This window comes from Phascolarctos cinereus, unplaced genomic scaffold, assembly GCF_003287225.1.
Source record: "Phascolarctos cinereus isolate Bilbo 61053 unplaced genomic scaffold, phaCin_HiC Scaffold_4;HRSCAF=312, whole genome shotgun sequence".
Taxonomy (NCBI): domain Eukaryota; kingdom Metazoa; phylum Chordata; class Mammalia; order Diprotodontia; family Phascolarctidae; genus Phascolarctos; species Phascolarctos cinereus.
This window is the reverse complement of record NW_027555847.1, coordinates 601,120,668-601,138,517: the sequence shown is the minus strand read 5'-3', so window position 1 is coordinate 601,138,517 and position 17,850 is coordinate 601,120,668. Positions and strand designations below refer to the sequence as shown.

The window sequence follows — 17,850 nt, the reverse complement described above, 5'->3', positions numbered from 1 at the left end:
AGGATAGCCATGGAGTGTCATGAGTGAGGAATAGAGAGAAGTCCATTATGGAAGCACCATAATATGTAGGAAGAAGTATAATGTAGTAATGGGGGTGGAAAGAAAGATTAAATTGTGAAGGCTGTTTAAAACCAAAAATAGGAGTTTATATTTTAGCTAAATGATAAACATGAGCCATTCAAATTTATTGAAGAGAAAAATGAAATGGTCACATTTGTACTTAAGGAAAACCACTATTGTAGTTGTGTGGAGGTTGGATCAGACAAGAGACAGGAAGCAAGAGACTAATTAGAAAGCTATTACAATAGCCCAGACATTAAGTCCTTGCTATGTGTCTGGCACTGTGCTCTCAGCACTGGGGATACAGATGAAAGTTTAAAAAAAAGGCACACCCTACCTTCAAGAAGCTTACATTCTAATGGAAAAAGACAAAATGTAAAGATCCAAAAAGCTACTACAAACAGAGGTGGTACACAAGGCAGGAAGAAGAGAGAGCAAAGGACCTATGGGGTCAAGGCAGCTGCGGTCAAGGAGGCAGAAAAGTCTAGAGAGTGAGGAGTGGAGGCAGGAGTAAAAAAGAGCATAGCCAAAGGACCATATAAAATAATAGTGTAGAAAAAAGGGTTGCGGGGTAAAGATATTTCCAAGGTGAGAAGGCTACTCATAAGGAAGCAGAAAAGTCTGCAAGATGAAGAGTGGAGCTGGGAAGCATAAAAAAGATTTAACAAATGATTAGATACATAGAGTGAGGGAGACATGAGTAATATAAGATGCTGCTGAAGTTAAAAACCTGGGATCATGGAAGAATGGTAGGGCCTTCTACTGAAACAATTCAGTAAAGTGGAGAGGATGGAATGGAGATAATGACTTCAGTTTTGCAAAAGTTCATTTTGAGATTTGTCTCAGAGATCTAGTTTGAAATGTCCATGGGAATAACTCAGGGTTGGATTTTGGTAGGGATAAGTGGTATAGGACAAGGGAGAAAGGGATTCGGAAGCAAAAGATCATACAAATATATCATATATACATAAAGATGTATGTATTATGTATGTATGTGTATACATACATATATATATGATTGTCAAAACAAAGAAATATTCTTAATAGATTATTTTTTATTTATAAGAATCTACCCCTCTTCCAAACTTCCCTATAACCAACGAGGACACCAATATCTCTCTAACCACCCAAGTTTACAATCTCAATGTTAGCTTTTTCTTCTCACTCTATCACTTACCTGCGCAATCAACTGCCTCATCTTGCCATTTAATCTCAAAGAATCTTCCAAAAAGGTCCCCTTCTCTATTCACAGCTACTACACTATTTCAGCCCCTTATCACCTCTTGCTAGACTATTGTAATAGCTTTCTAATTAACTGGTGTCCCTGCTTCAATTCAATAAACATTTATTAAGCACCTACTATGTGCCAGGAACTGTGCTAAGCACCAGGGCAAAACGATTATCCTTAAGTGAAAATGTGACCCTGTCACTCTCTTACTCAATAAAAGGAATAGCTCCCTATTTCTTTTAAAAGCAAACAAAAATCCTCTGCTTGGCGATTAAAATCTTTCACAACCTGTCCCCAACCTCTCTCTCTAATTTTACTACACATCACTGCCCTTACTCTCTCTATGGGATCTAGATGATATAGCCTTCTTACTCTTGCTCTTACATGGAACTCCTCTGATTTCTGTGCCTTTGTATTAGCCATCCCCCATACCTAGAATGCACTCCTATTCAAATCTGACTCTTAGAATATCTAGTTTCCTTTAAGACTCAGCTCAAGAACCACCTTCTACATTAATCTTTTCCTGAGTTCCAGAATATGCTCTTGAGAAAACTGCTTAACTACTCTGGAACGTAGTATCTTCATCTGTAAAAGGGTGCTAAACTAGATGATCCTAAGGAGGAGGAGTGTTGTCTAATAGAAAGAACAATAGAGCTTAGTTTGAATTCCAGTTTTACTACTTACTACCTGAGTAATCTTGAACTAAATATTTTCAAGAACCTGAATCTGGTTCCTCATCTACAACCTGAAAGTGTTGGAATAGATGAGCAACCCTTTTTGCTCCAAGGATTTCAGAAGTATTTTTCATTTTGTTGACTTTTAAAATAAACTATTTCACTAAATAATAAATATATTTAATTTTAAATATTATGAAATTAGAAATGATAAGCACATTGCACTAAGAAGCAGAAAATGTAGATATTTCCAGCTTTACTACTCTCCCCATCTCCTCCAGCCAAAAACAAACAAACAAATAAATAAATAAATAATCTATATTTATTCTATCTACACGTTATACCTATTTTGGGGGGCATATGTTGCATTCCACTACAAAATATAAGATACTTGAGGGCTGGGATCGTTTCGTTTATGTCTTTGTATCTCTAGCACCTAGCACAGTGCTTGCCACATTATAGGCACTTAAAAAATGTTTGTTTATCGACCATGATCTGTATACGTGTATATATGTATATATGTATATATCACACTGGGTTCTCAAAGATCTGGCAGGCTCTAAAATACATGAAAGACCTAAACAACAAGCCCACTGACAGCCTATGTTGTTGCCTAAGATCTAGTCTAACTAAGCTCTTTCACCAGCAATACTTCACTGATATAGATTACAGGCTTCTAGATTCAATAGTCTTGTGAGTTACTGGCCTGAAAAATTCACCACACAGTGTACCTGGGTACAAGCTTCTCCAAAACGAGCTAGGCTGGCATTCTGATAACACATATACATACTGGTCATATGGTCACGAGTTTTTCTGTTTCATAAGCCTAAAAGATAACCTATTAAGTTGTAGTGGGATGAAAATATTCTTTAGGAGAGTGAATATCCTTACTAATTAAATCACAGATGCTTGAATTACTTAAGCTACAGATTTAATTTGGTTCCAAAATGCTATGGATATTCTCTGTCATTATTTTAACAAACGGAGGAATACTGTGAACTGTTAGTGAATCTTGCCTTACCTTTCCTGTGGCACAGCAAACCAATATTCATGTTTCTTATCTCTCTGTGCATATTGCTGCATTGTGGCACTCGCTTGAGATACAAATGTTTTTCTCATTGGTTTTCCAACTCTAAGACATAAGAATTTATGCAATCGATGTCTTCTCTTTTCTTTAAAAAAACCTGATCCTATAATTGAGAAATAAACAAGCTTAAGTCCAATGATCTTACACGATTCATTAAATTTGGAGAAAGGGGAGCAGAAAGGTAGTATTTCATCACTAGTAATACCTGTTAAATGGCAATTATGTAAAGAGAACTCCCAAGTAACTGGCATTTGGAAAATTCACAGATACAGGTCACCAAGACCATCAAGATGTCCAAAGACCTATATTTTTGTATTCAAAAGGGGTCTGAAGACAATAGACAAAATAAAGAATTCCAATAAAAGGGTAAGAAACAAAGTAGAGGTATCTCTTCACACTCTCTTTCCCACCTGCATAACCTTAAACGGAAATCAGAAAAGTACAAGAAAAGGGTATTCAACACAAACTATCACATAAAGGGAAAAGGGATTCTTTGCAGTCTGCAAAAGCTCTGTGCTGTATAATTCTAAACTGATTTGGTAATCTCCTACTACCTTCTAGATTTAAAAATAAGTGCCAGAATGTATGTGTTTCGGTTTTAAACTCATAAGCAAGAGTGCATGAGTACACATGTGCATGCATACAACTTTTTAACCAACTTAAAAAAAAATCACTGAAAACAAAACAACTCCCCAACAATTCCTGCTCCAGAAATTTTGGGTATCAATTTTATGGATTAAAAGGCCTACAATATTCTCAACTTTCAGGACACTACATTTAAAAACTTTTACACAACCAAAGATATAAATGTTTTATTCACAGTTAACTGAATGTCTATTTGCTGAACATTTCAGTTAGCCAAGGTTTCATAATAGCAAACATATATTCAACGTCAACCACTTTCATACATATTACAACTTCTCTTCTTTTCCCTTGCTATTTTCATATACAATTAGGTAGCAGAGTGGAAAAAATGCTAGATCCTATTTCATATACTTAGCCATTACATGACCCTAAGCAAGTAATTTAAGCTCTAAGCCTCAGTTTTCTCATCTGTAAAACTGCAATAATAGCAGCATCTACTCCACAGGGTTACAGTGAGGACTAAATATAATATGTGTACATATATGTATATATACACACATATTTATATATACACACACACACAATATGGGTGTGTAAAGAAAGCACTTTGTAAACCTTAAAATGCTACATGCTAGTTACTATTAGCTACAGTAACTATAGTAGTAAGAAAAGGGTAGCTGAGGATTGGTTCCTCCTCTACATTATCATTAACTCATAGCAAAAAGAAAATCGTCCTACAAATGTAAAAACAAACACTTTACATACATTGTTTCATTTGATCTTTAAAGTGCTTGCCGGCTTTCAAAGGCAGCCTCAGAAACTTCCTAGCTATGTGACCTTGGGCAAGTCATTTAACCTCTGTTTGCCTATGGATCAAGCAGAGGGGCTTGAGCTGTTCAACAAAACTATGAGCCATGCCCTGCAGGACTATGCAAGATGAACAGATCATAGTGGAGACTTCTGACAAAAGGTAATACGCTAAAGAAGGAAATGGCAAACCACTCCAGTTATCCTTGCCAATAAAATCTCACAGACAGAAAGTCCACAGGGTCATGAAGAGTTGGACACAACTAAAATGACTAAACAAATAAAGATTAATTATTATTATTCTCATTACAGATATGAATTAAGGCACAGCTATTTCAACCTTATAGTTCAATATCTCTCCCCTCCCTCCCCCCCTCTCTCCCCCACATACATACACGCAGATAAACACACAAAATTTATATCATTTACATTACATGGTCAATCAGGATTCAGTAAACAGTAAAAATTGTGTGTAAGATTTTTATCTTCTTTTAAAGTTTTAAACTTAGGGCTTCAAAATCTTTGGTTCTGCATAAGCCCAAACAATTTCAATGTCATTCTGTGTGGTTCGAAAAATACTAGAACTGGCCATGTGAGAAGGAAATGTATGCAATTTTAAAAAAAGGAGAGAAGCTACTTGAGCTAGAGTAGTGAAGGACAAATCTTCTCAATTAGTGACAAGCATCCAACAATTGCTTGCTACTTAGTCTGACACTAATGAGTACAATTAAGTCACATTTGAAATGTATCATTAATAATAACGTGCACAGTGCTTTGCAAACCCTAAAGTGCTATATAAATACTAGCATTTTTGTTGTCTAAATTAAGAAAATGTTTTAGGAAAGAGTCATATTATTTTGCTTTTAGCTATGACACACACTAACTAGATACTTTTACTAGCAGCCATGTTTCAAAGCAGAAAATGTAGAAGGCAAGATTTTTTTTTTCTCAAAATGAGAAAGAGAAGGAAATATACAAACTTCTGGAAAGGCTATGAACCTAAGAACTGCTTCATTCAAATCCTTCCCAGAAGCAAATGACCAAAGGGAAAACTGATAAAGACTTTACGACAGTTCATGTTCCAGGATCCTTTATTCCCCAATATTTTATCTTCATCTACAGCTATATTTAAAGGGGACTGATATTTACAATGGTGATCTTGAACCATTAGGGAAATATTAAATTGTGTTTTTAATTTCTTCTGAAGAAGCCAAAGAACAATATGGCAGATTTTAAATAACCTTCCATTAAAAAAAAATCTCTAGAAAAGTCTCCAGACAGTTTAGTAGCCAATGACATGAGATAACTGAAGCATTATGTAGAAAAATAAACTTTTGGTCTTCCGCTTCCGGGAGCCAAGATGGCGGAGTGAAAAGGTAGTCGCTCTCACTCTCCCCTATCAACCTCTGAAAACCCAGAAAATATCATCCCAGGAAAAAAAAAAACCCTGGAACACCTGAACTAGAAGAAAGACAAGGAGCAGCAGTGCAGTAGCCCAGCAAAAGGATCTCCCAGTGCCTCAGCAAAAACAAGGGGCCCCAGGCGGATAAGTACCCTGCCGCATTCATCTGAAAAGAGGTGAAGAAAACAACCTAAAGGCTTCCTAAAGCCCCAGCCTTGCTGATTCCAACCCAACAACAGGTGAATTAGGAGCCCTTGCAGCCTCCAATTGTGAAGAAATCCTGAAGCGTAGATGGTAGAGCAGGCAAACACCAATACCTGGACCTCTGAGTGCCTCAGTGAGGGGGGGGACGGGGGACCACCGATGGAAACCAGCTCGGAAAACCACCAGGTGCCTCAGCACTCCACTACAAAGGAATCTCCCTGTGCATTAGCAGAAATGGAGACAACACTGCAGGGGGCCCCAGACAGATAAACATCCTGCAGCAGCCATCTAAAAGGAGCTGAAGAACGCTAAAGGAAAGGAAAAGCAGGCAACCTAGAATTGCCTGAAAGTTCCAGCCTTGCTGATTCCAGCCCAACACAAGGTAAGCTGCCAGAAACCTACAGCCTCCAATTCCCAGCATAAGAGGCCCCAGAACGCAAAGCCAGTGACCAAGACCTAGGCTCCCAACACAAGAAGCTTGGGTTAGTGCCCTCTGCTCCCCAGCAAGAGAGCTCAATCTCTTTAAAGGCCAAGGAATAAAGAAACACCATGAGTAAAAAGAAACGTACCATAGATTCATATTATGAGAAGAGTGAAGATCAAGACAGAAATTCTGAAGAGGACAACATTGTCAACAAACCCACATCTGCAACAACAAAAGGGAATATGAACTGGTCTGAAGCCCAAAAAGCCTTCTTAGAAGAGCTCAAGAAGGATTTTAATAGTCAAATGAGAGAGGTAAAAGAGTCCTTCAAAAATACAATTGGCCAGTTGGAAAAAAAATACACTGAGAAAACAAGTCCCTAAAAAACACAATTGGCCAGTTGAAGAAGGAAGTACAAAAACTAACAGAAGAAAACAATCTGTTAAAAACTAGAATTGGACAAATGGAAACTAATGTCTCTATGAGAGAGCAAGAATCAGTCAAACAGAAACAAAAAAATGAAAAAATAGATGAAAATGTAAAATACCTCATCAGTAAAACAACCGACCTGGAAAATCGACTCAGGAGAGACAATTTAAAAATTATTGGACTACCTGAAAATCATGAGGAAAAAAAGAGCCTGGACAGTATCTTTCAGGAAATCATAAAGGAAACTGCCAGAAGTCTTAGAAAAAAGGGAAAATAACCATAGAAAGAATCCACCGATCACCACCTGAAAGAGATCCCAAATTAATGCCAAGAAATATAATAGCAAAATTTGAAAATTACCAGATGAGAGAGAAGGTGCTGCAAGCAGCCAGAAAGAAAGAATTTAAATATCATGGAACTACAGTCAGGATTACACAGGACCTTGCAGCTTCTACATTAAAAGACCACAGGGCATGGAACATGATATTCCGTAGGCAAAGGAGCTTGGAATGCAGCCAAGGATCAATTACCCAGCAAAAATGAGCATCATTTTTCAAGGAGGAGGTGGATATTCAATGAAAGGAATTCCAAATTTTCCTGATAAAAAGACCAGAGCTCAACAAAAAATTTGATCTTCAAGTACGGACTCAAGAAGGACTTAAAAGGTAAATGGGACAGAAGATACAATATGTGTTAATAAGGGGGGGGGCTGTTTAAACCCCTACAAGGGAATATGAGACTTGCAACCCTTGAGAACTGTATTGTTATTACACCTTGTTAAAGGAGTATACATATAGAGAGTGGATATTAGTTGACTTTGATGTAATGATAAAAAAAAATCTAATCAAGTGGGTTAAATGGATCCAAATAAGTGGATCAATCTGATCTTAGAAAAGGTACTGAGAAAGGACGAGGCAGACAAGGGTAAATTACATTACAGGAAAAGACACAAAATCCTATTATAGCAGAGGGAAAGAAGGGGGGTGGAGCATTGTTTGAACCTTACTCTCATCAGATTAGGCTCAAGAAGGGCATAATATAATCAGTTAGGTATAGAAATTTAACTTGCCCTACAGGCAGTAGGAGGGAAAAGGGAAAGAAAAGGGGGGGAAGAAAGGGGGGAAAAGGGAGGGAAGTAGCAGTAAGACTAAAGGCAAAGAAAAGGGAAAGGGATAATAAAAGGGGGAAGGGACTGAAGGAGGCGGTGGTCAAAAGCAAAACACTAGTGAAGGGGAGAAAGGAAAAAGGAGAAATAATTTTGATTACATTAAATTGAAAAGTTTTTGCACAAACAAAGCCAATGCAACTAAGATTAGAAGGAAGGTAGAAAATTGGGAAAGAATTTTTACAACCAGTCTTTCTGATATAGGCCTCATTTCTAAAATATATAGAGAATTAAGACAAATTTATAAGAACACAAGCCATTCCCCAATTGATAAATGGTCAAAGGATATGAACAGACAGTTCTCAGATGAAGAAATTAAAGCCATCTATAGTCATACGAAAAAATGCTCTAAATCATTATTGATTAGAGAAATAAAAATCAAAACAACTCTGAGGTACCACATCACACCTATCAGATTGGCCAACATGACAAAACAGGAAAATGATAAATGTTGGAGAGGATGTGGGAAAATTGGAACGCTAATACATTGTTGGTGGAGTTGTGAAATGATCCAACCATTTTGGAGAACAATTTGGAACTATGCCCAAAGGGCTATAAAAATGTGCATACCCTTTGATCCAGCAATAGCACTTCTAGGGCTATATCCTAAAGAGATCACACAAATGGGAAAAGGACCCACATGTATGAAAATATTTATAGTAGCTCTTTTTGTGGTGGCAAAGAATTGGAAATTGAGAGGATGCCCATCAACTGGGGATTGGCTGAACAAGTTGTGGTATGTGAATATAATGGAATACTATTGTGCTATAAGAAATGATGAACAGGCTGACTTCAGAAAAACCTGGAAAGACTTCTATGGTCTGATGCTGAGTGAAGTGAGCAGAACCAAGAGGACTTTGTACACAATAGAGTCACATTATACAATGACTAAGAATGTTAAACTGAACCCTTCTCAGCATTATGAGGATCTAAGACATCTCCAAAGGCCTTGGGATGGAAAATGCTGTCCACATCCAAAGAAAGAACTATGGAAGTCGAATCGCTCTCACTTATTTTTACCTTCTGTTGAGTTTTGTTTCACCTTTATGATGGTTCCTCCTATTGGTTTTAATTCTTACTTACAACTTCACTAATGTGAAAATACGTTTAATGCGTATGTAAATGTGAAGCCTATGTCAGATTGTGCGCCATCTTGGGGGGGGGAGAAAAAGAGAGAAAAATTTTCAACTCAAGAGCATATGGAAAAAAAATTAAAAAAATAAAAATTTTAAAAAACACTTAAAAAAAAAAGAAAAATAAACTTTTGGCCTAAATAAAAATAAAGAAAAATATCTTTTGGCCTAAAAGCTGATTAATTTATAAAGCCACAGATTAACTGAACTCAAGAAATATGAATTTCAAGGATATTTATAGGTAATACATAATGTCCTACATATCAATAGTCCATTTTAATTTTAAGAAAAAATCAGAAATCTGTTCAGTTAATTTAAATTATTACAGATATAATAAAAATTTCCTAAGATGCAGTACAATAATTAGAAGTTTTTTGAGGGACTATGGTTTTAATAGATGTTGGTTCTATATACTTAGTTACTTCAAAAATGGATCTGCTTTTTCCTCTTACATAGTTACCCAAGAAATCCTACTTCTTAGACAATTTAAAAACAAATATTGATGATTCTAGTTGTAGTCAAAATTCAAGGAACCCAGTATGACAATCCATGAATAAATAAATCAAAAAGCAATTATTAAGTACCTATTAAATACTTGACATTAAACAAGATATAGCGGACACAAATATAAAACTGAATATCCCCTAGCCTCAAGAAGCTTACAGTGTAATAGGAGTAGACAAACATAACGGAGGTTAAGTGGCTAGTAAAGGGAGATTGGGTCTGTAGAATTACATGGATAGTGAATGGACCATAAATGGCAATTGCCATGCCCTTTCTAGAAGTACTGTTGCCTTTCACTTGATTATTCCCAAACCAAAAGGTGAAAATCAAGGTTTGGGATCACGTTGTTTTTGCCTCTCCTAAATACCAACTGAATTAAAATGTAGCACTTTGGAAGCCAACCGCAGCCAACTGTAGGCACTCCATACACAGGTCTGTATGATCTCAATGTTTCAATAAGTTAAATAGGAAAATTAAAGGCAATGTTCAAATTCACCTTAATGGCAAAAATAAAATTACGTCAATGTGGCAAACCAAAAGCAAAGACATCAAAGTGAATCTAGCAAGGAAAATGGCCATTAATTCCATATTTTACCTCTCACACCTGATGGGGTGCTTGGGTACTTGTTCTTGGATCCCAATTTCTCCCTAGCCTCAGAAACACTATCCCTGGAAGTTTCCCCCCCTCGAAGGACACTGTGCCTATCATTTTCTCATGAGTGGGACCCAGCAAGACACTCATTTCTCTCCCTAGTGAAGTTACACAAAGCTGGATAAGAGACTGATGGGCTGCTCAAGACCCAGCCCTAAGGTCATGTCTCTGGAAGCCTCCCAATTTCTTAGTAGGCTCCTGACCTGTGAGAAAATTTTCTCTTGTTGCAGAGCATTCTCTAATCAGGACCGAAAGAGGGGTGCCTGGTCCAAGGATTTTTGTCTCTGGTTGACCCAAGGACTCTTCCTCCCGCCAGATCCCCAAGGTCCATACCTCTGACAACTCCCTCAACGTCTGGTACACTCCCTATGCCTTCCCATCCATAGCTCCCAAAGACACCTGGACCTTTAGATTATGTAATTAGTATCACTGGCACTGCTTTCCCATGTCCCTTTTCCATATAAACCCTAGCACCATCTGAGTCTCTCAAAGGTTCCTTAAGAATCCTTAAGAATCAATCTTTGCCAGCTTGACCCAAGAACACTCGAGTCCATGAATTCATTCCAGATGACCCTGTCCTACACTCTGGTCTTTGAGGGGTCTCAACCTCTCAGACTGCAACAATCACCAAACATTTATTAAGGACCTAATATATGCCAGGGATTGTGGTAGGCACTGAGGACACACAAATAAAACAGCCCATGCCCTCCAGAAGCTTCTAATCATTGAAAGAAACATACAGGTTGGTCAGGGATACCAATACATTGAAAAATCCAGTTCAAGCTTATCCCAGTTCTTAAGAACATAAAATAAATTGGCTTATCTTTAGTTTGGGCCTAAATCTAGTTATTTAGAGGGAAGATTAACAGTGACCTCAGGTATGATAGGTCAAAACTAGTACTCTAGGGTCACCCCTGGGTAAATTGGAACTCTATCAAATGGACTTATGTATTTATAGACACATCTCCTTGTTCTGAAGCTTTGGAGGATTACAGCTTAACAGAGATGCATCTAAACAAAAAGAACAGAGACATAAAATGTATTCTAACATATATAAATAAAAATCACCCTCAAAGTTGAGTATGTAATTATAGTCAACTTAATTATTCTTATGCCAATTACAGGCCATTGGTTTCTCTTCTTGCATTTATCTACCCTTTATTTCACTATTTAGGGATGTTACAGCTTGGAGAATAAGTTTCAGGCTAAAAGAAATACATTTTACATAGGAATAACTCAGTAAGGGTTAAATTTATTAGCATCTGGTGAGCAGAGATAGAGAAATTTAAAAAGCTGAAATATAAATTAAGGTTTTTCCATTTCTTGTCGCCTTTGGCGAAGGAACTGGTTTGGGAGGTAAGTAAAAATACTATTTAAAATAAGATTTAGGATATCTATTTCAATTACCAATGTGATTCCTGCTTAGAAGTATTAAGTATAATAAAAAAAAGTACCTATTATTATTTACTTGATTTCATTCTTTAAACTGATATGCCTTTCTATAATGCATAAAATAAATGGGAGGAATTTTGTAGATGATTCAAGTCTAAAAGAGTGCAGGCAAGAATGAGGACTCAGTGTTAACTAAACACAATCTGAAGTTAAAAATGTTCAAAATAACTCCCTATAGTTTTCCTACCCTAATTCTTTTTAAAAGAAAAAAATACAAAAGACTGAATATTGCTTTCAGAAGTTTTTAATATCTCCCAAATATACTTTAACATCTTATTTTTAATTCTACCTTCTAAAACTAAACATAAAAACTTTCTGTAATGGGCTCTGTTTTAAATAAGCTGTGCTCATCCCATGTGGTAAATTTTTTTTTTTTGCCTTGAGTGTAAAACTATTTAGCTACTGAACAGAAAGGAGAGAAAGTCTTTGTCCTCAAATGCTTGCATTTAAGAAATTTATCTAATAAAAACAAGTACATGGATTAGCCAGATGGTTTATGAATTTCTTTCTTTTTTTTAGGCAATTGAGGTTAAGTGACTTGCCCAAGGTCACACAGCTAGTTAAGTGTCAAGTGTTTTGGTCTGAGGCCACATTTGAACTCAGGTCCTCCTGACTTCAGGGCTGGTGCTCTATCCACTGAGCAACCTAGCTGCCCCATGAATTTCTTTCAACAACAGAATTCTATAACATTTTTCATTATGCTTTTAATTTTAGAAGGTGTGTGGAGAAGAGGCCACCTATCTTTTTAGGACAGGCACAAGTAAATTTCCATCAGAATAAAATAACTTTGGGGCAGTTAGGTGGCACAGTGGATAGAGCAAGAGGAGGAAGTGAGTTCAAATCTGGTCTCAAACATTTACTAGCTGTGGGACCCTGGGCAAATCACTTAACCTTGTCCGCCTCAGTGCCTCATCTATAAAATGAACTGGAAAAGGAAATGGTTAAATCAATCCAGTATCTTTGCCAATAAAAACTCAAACAGGGTCACAAAGAGTTGGACATAACTGAACAGATGAACAACACGCTAACTTCAGTCTCAGAAGCCATATAATCCAAACTGGTAAGTGGTCATCTATGCTATACTTGGAAGACCTCTAGTGAAGAAAAACTTAACTACCTCCTGAGATACCCATCTTCTTTGTGATAGTACAAATTGCTGGGAAGTTTCTCCAGACATGTCTTAGTCTGCCTCTTGGCAACATCTACTCATTGATCCAAACAGAACAAATCTAATACCACTTCCATAAGACTGCCTTTTGAATATTTGGAAGATGACAAACATGTCTCTTCCAAGTTTCTCTTCTCTATGCTAACCATTTTCAAGACTTTCAACTGATCAGGATTATCTTCTTCTGTATGCTCTCTAGTTTATCAATATCTTTCCTTTGCACAAAATTCAACACAATATTACAGGTGCAGTTTGACCCAAGCAGAGTATATGTTTCCAAATGAAATCTATATTCTTAGATGTACATATTTATTTATAACTTGTTTTCATTGCTTCCCTAGCTTTACATTACATCAACAGAATTTGTGCACACAAATTGGAATGATTTATCTTGAGTTTTATACCAAACTTTACCTGTTTTAACACAAAAGACAAAATATAACTAAGCACCTTTTTTGTTATGTACAAGCCTGCTCTTAGTGTTAGATCAAACTAATCCTTGGAAAGTATGCACAAGTTTTCATGAAGCTAAGAATAATCTTTGTCATCCCAAATTATGGTTAATTCTCAATCAACCCTTAAGAAAAGTTTATAGCAGTGGAATATAGACAAGAATCTAACAGCTCCTTTTGTTAGATTATTTTGGTAGAGTTTTAAGAGGGCTGAGCTTCAAATATATCACATTCTATAAATTTAAATATGCTTTGGAGCCCACCATGAGGTCAGGCAGAAGTTGAATGAACTCTTGCTGACAAGAATTCACACACACACACACACACACACACACACACACACACACACGCACGCACTTCTGCCTCTTCAGATTACTTTTTTCTAGCTTTAAAAGTACATGATACATAATTTTAACCATGTTTCTAATGTTTATCTGCTCAAATCAAATCTATATTCCTATGTGCTAAAGTGATAATAGCTATATTGGAGTGTTTTTCTCTAAAAAAAAAATATTAGTGATGATTTTTGTTTTTAAATCACAGCAATTTTATTACTCCTCTGCCTGACTGAACTTCCTCTTGTGACAAAAGAAAATAAGAAAAAACATCTAATAGAGTGGACAACAAATAAGATACTCTATCCTACTAATTCCTTTGGAGTTGGGGCATGTTTCATTATTTGTTGACCAAGACCTTCAAAGCCTTTTCAGTTATTCAGAGTTGAACTTTCTTTGACAGATCTTTTCATTTAGAATATTCCACTGATTTATAAGTTTTTAGCAATTTTCGAATAGATGGGCATCTACCAGTTATTTGCTTTCACAGAGATAACTACTATGAATGTTTTTGTGTATACTGGACCTTTGTTTCCATCCAATGTCCTTGGTGGATATGCCTATTGGCTGGGCAAAGGGCTTGGACAAATTAGGCTCTTCTCTTGACTAATCCCAACCTGATATCTCAAAGGACTGGACGACTTTACAATTCCACTACCATTAATTCGATGTGTCTGTTTCCCCACAGTTTCTTTAACAATGAGCATTCCTATATTTTGTCACTTTTGCTAGTTTTCATAGAGTTGAAACACCAGAATTACTTTAATTTGCAACATCTTATTCTTAGATGTATTAGTTGGGGACAAGGGAAACCCAATCCAAACCTTTAAGACTGTTAAAGCATTTTGTGATAAACATGATAGAAAGAGTGGCAAATTCAGAATCAGAAGACATGAGTTCCAGTCGTGGTTTTGTAACTGGCAAGTTGTAAGACCTTCAATCACTTGGGTTCTCTGGGACTCAGTTTGCTCATTTGATATCACTGTGTGTATATAGATATATCTACACACACACACACACACACATATACATACATGCACACATATACACACACACATATGTGTGCGTATATTTCCATGTGGTCATTTATGCTTTGCATGTCTTTTAATCTGTTTGTATCCTCTGACCATTTCTGTATTAAGTATGACTCAGATTTCAGTCAATAATTTTTGAATGGAAAAAACTGCCCACTCTAACATTTCTTCAAATTCTATTTTATTTTAATCATTCAGAAACTTTTAAATTTTAGATTGGCAAAACTGTCTGTCTTCTCATTTATGATCTGTCTTTTGTTCAGTTAAGAATTCCATCCAGAATTGACTGGAGAAATGCAAATCAAAACAATTCTGAGGTACCACATCACCTCTATTAGATTGGCCAAGATGACAAAACAAGAAAATGATAAATGCTGGAGAAGATGTGGGAAAACTGGAACACTAATGCATTGTTGGTGGAGTTGTGAAATGATCCAACCATTTTGGAGAACAATTTGGAACTATGCCCAAAGGGCTATAAAATGTGCATACCTTTTGACCCAGCAATAGCACTTCTAGGGCTATATCCTAAAGAGATCACACAAGTGGGAAAAGGACCCACATGTATGAAAATATTTATAGTAGCTCTTTTTGTGGTGGCAAAGAATTGGAAATTGAGAGGATGCCCATCAACTGGGGATTGGCTGAACAAGTTGTGGTATGTGAATGTAATGGAATACTATTGTGCTATAAGAAATGATGAACAGGCTGACTTCAGAAAAACCTGGAAAGACCTGTATGATCTAATGCTGAGTGATGTGAGCAGAACAAAGAGAACATTGTACAAAATAACAGCCACGTTGTGTGATGACTAATATTGATAAATTTAACCCTTCCCAGCAATACAAGGATTTAAGACATCTCCAAAGGCCTCATGATGGAAAATGCTATCCACATCCAAAGAAAGAACTATGGAATTTGCATGCAGATAGAAGCATACTATTTGCTATTTTTTTTCCTCTTCTGTTGAGTTTTGTTTCCTCTTTCTGGTGGTTCCTTCTATTGGTTCTAATTCATACTTACAACATCTCTAATGTGAAAATATGTTTAATAGGAATGTATATGTATAGCCTATATCAGATTGTATGCCATGTTGGGGAAGGTGGTAGGAGGGAGGGGGAGAAAAATTTTCAACTTAAAAGCATATGGAAGTGATTCTTGATAAATCAAAATAAATTAATTAAAATTTTTTAAAAAAAGAATTCCACCCAGACACAGTTGTGAAAGGCACCTGATCTTGCTCTCTTCTGGTTAAAAAAGCAAAACAAAACTGCATGACCATTTATATTCATTTTTAGCTTACTGTGGTACAAGACACTAATCAAAATCAAATTTCTACTCAAGTGCTTTGTAGTTTTCTCAGGAAGCCTTGTCAAAAGAAGGAGTCCTTCTCTCAGTAATGTATGTTCTTGAGTCTACCAAATGTAGTCTACTGTTCTTTTTTTTGCCTACTTCTTATTCTATTCATTGCTTATCCATTCTGTTGAATTTATCTGCTTTTCTATTTTTGATGCCTACTGATTTCTAATATTGCTTGAGATCTGGTAATGACTGTCCTCATGATTTGTATTTTCCACCTATTATTTCGCAAAAATTTTAGATATTTTATTTTTACATATGAATTTTGTCATTTTATCTAAGTCCATAAAGTATTCTCTCTGGTAATTTAATAAATCTCTAAATTAATTCTGGTAGTCTAATTTTTATTATCTTTTTTTTTTAAGGCAATTGGGTTTAAGTGATTTGCCACAGCTACTAAGTGTCAAATGTTTGGTCTGAGGCCGCATTTGAACTCAGGTCCTCCTGACTTCAGGGCTGGTGCTCTACCCACTGCGCCCCCTAGCTGCCCCCTAATTTTTATCATCTTGATAGGACTCAACCATGATCAATGACTATCTCTCCAATTATTTAAGTCTGACTTTATCTTTGAAGTATTGTGTAGTTGCATTTGTGTTACTATGTTAATTCCCAATTTCTGCATTTTACAATTATTTTGAATGAAATTTTTTTTTGGGGGGTAGGGTTATCAGTATAGTTAGTTCTGCTATAACTTGACATATGTAACAGCTGTTGTTGTTGCTCAATTGTTTTTCATATGTGACTCTCGATGAGCCCTTTTGGAGTTTTCTTGGCAAAGATATTGAAGCAATCTGCCATTTCCTTCTCCAGCTCATTTTACAGATGAGGAAACTGAAGTAAACAGGGTTAAATGACTTGCCCAGGGTCACGTAGCTAGTAAGTTTCTGAGGCTGTATTTGAACTCTGGGCTTCCTGACTCCAGGACTGGCGCTCTATCCACTGTGCCACCTAACCACCCAAACGCACATAATACAAACCACAAAAAACCACAGAGATTATTGAAAAGAAGGTTAGGCACAATGCTCAAAAATTTCATCAGTGACACATAAACAAATAGATAGGAACCTAATAAAAATGACTGCATGCTAAATGGTTAAACACATAAATAGTACAATAAACTGGCAATATCTGTGGCTTTGGCAACCCGGGCCTCAGGCTAGAGGCCACAGTGGAGTGGGAAGCCGTTCAAGGTGGGAATGGCGCTGTCTAGCCCTACTCCAATCATAGTCCTACTGCACTAAAAGATATAAAATAAATGAGGCACTTTACCTTGACAAGGACCTGAATTTGCTTGTGAAAGTAGGCATCAGAACAATACAGTTTGTGAGTCATTTGGAGTGGTGCAATTTTCTGCATTCTGTTTCTCAAGGAAGAAATTGTGCAGAAGCAAACTTGAAATGTACAGCATGCTCAAAATGTTCCCTGATATGTCAATTGCAATGGAACAAATTTGTGTTTTTAAAACATGTGTTATAGCAGAACTGACTGTAATACACAGAAATGCTAATAACTTGTGGATTTAATTTGAATATTTCTACCTTGCTAAAATGTTGGATCATGTCAAAGAATAAATTTCTTTGCCGATTCTCTGGAAATTTTTAAGTACATTATCTATTATCTACAAATAGGAATAATTTTGCCTCTTTGATGCCTTTTTATTTGCCTTTATATGCCTTTTCACTTTCTTATCTCTAAT

The 17,850-nt window shown here is 36.4% G+C and overlaps 1 protein-coding gene across 5 annotated transcripts in view; it reads right to left on the bottom strand.

Moving 5' to 3' along the window:
• Positions 1 to 17,850, bottom strand: part of OXR1 (oxidation resistance 1) — a 563,019-nt gene that overhangs the window by 38,634 nt on the left and 506,535 nt on the right. For all 5 annotated transcript variants that reach the window (XM_078153702.1, XM_078153703.1, XM_078153704.1 and 2 more), the window contains one exon: positions 2,984 to 3,152. In XM_078153702.1, coding sequence (XP_078009828.1) covers positions 2,984 to 3,152 — 169 coding nt within the window. The remainder of the gene's footprint in view (positions 1 to 2,983; positions 3,153 to 17,850) is intronic.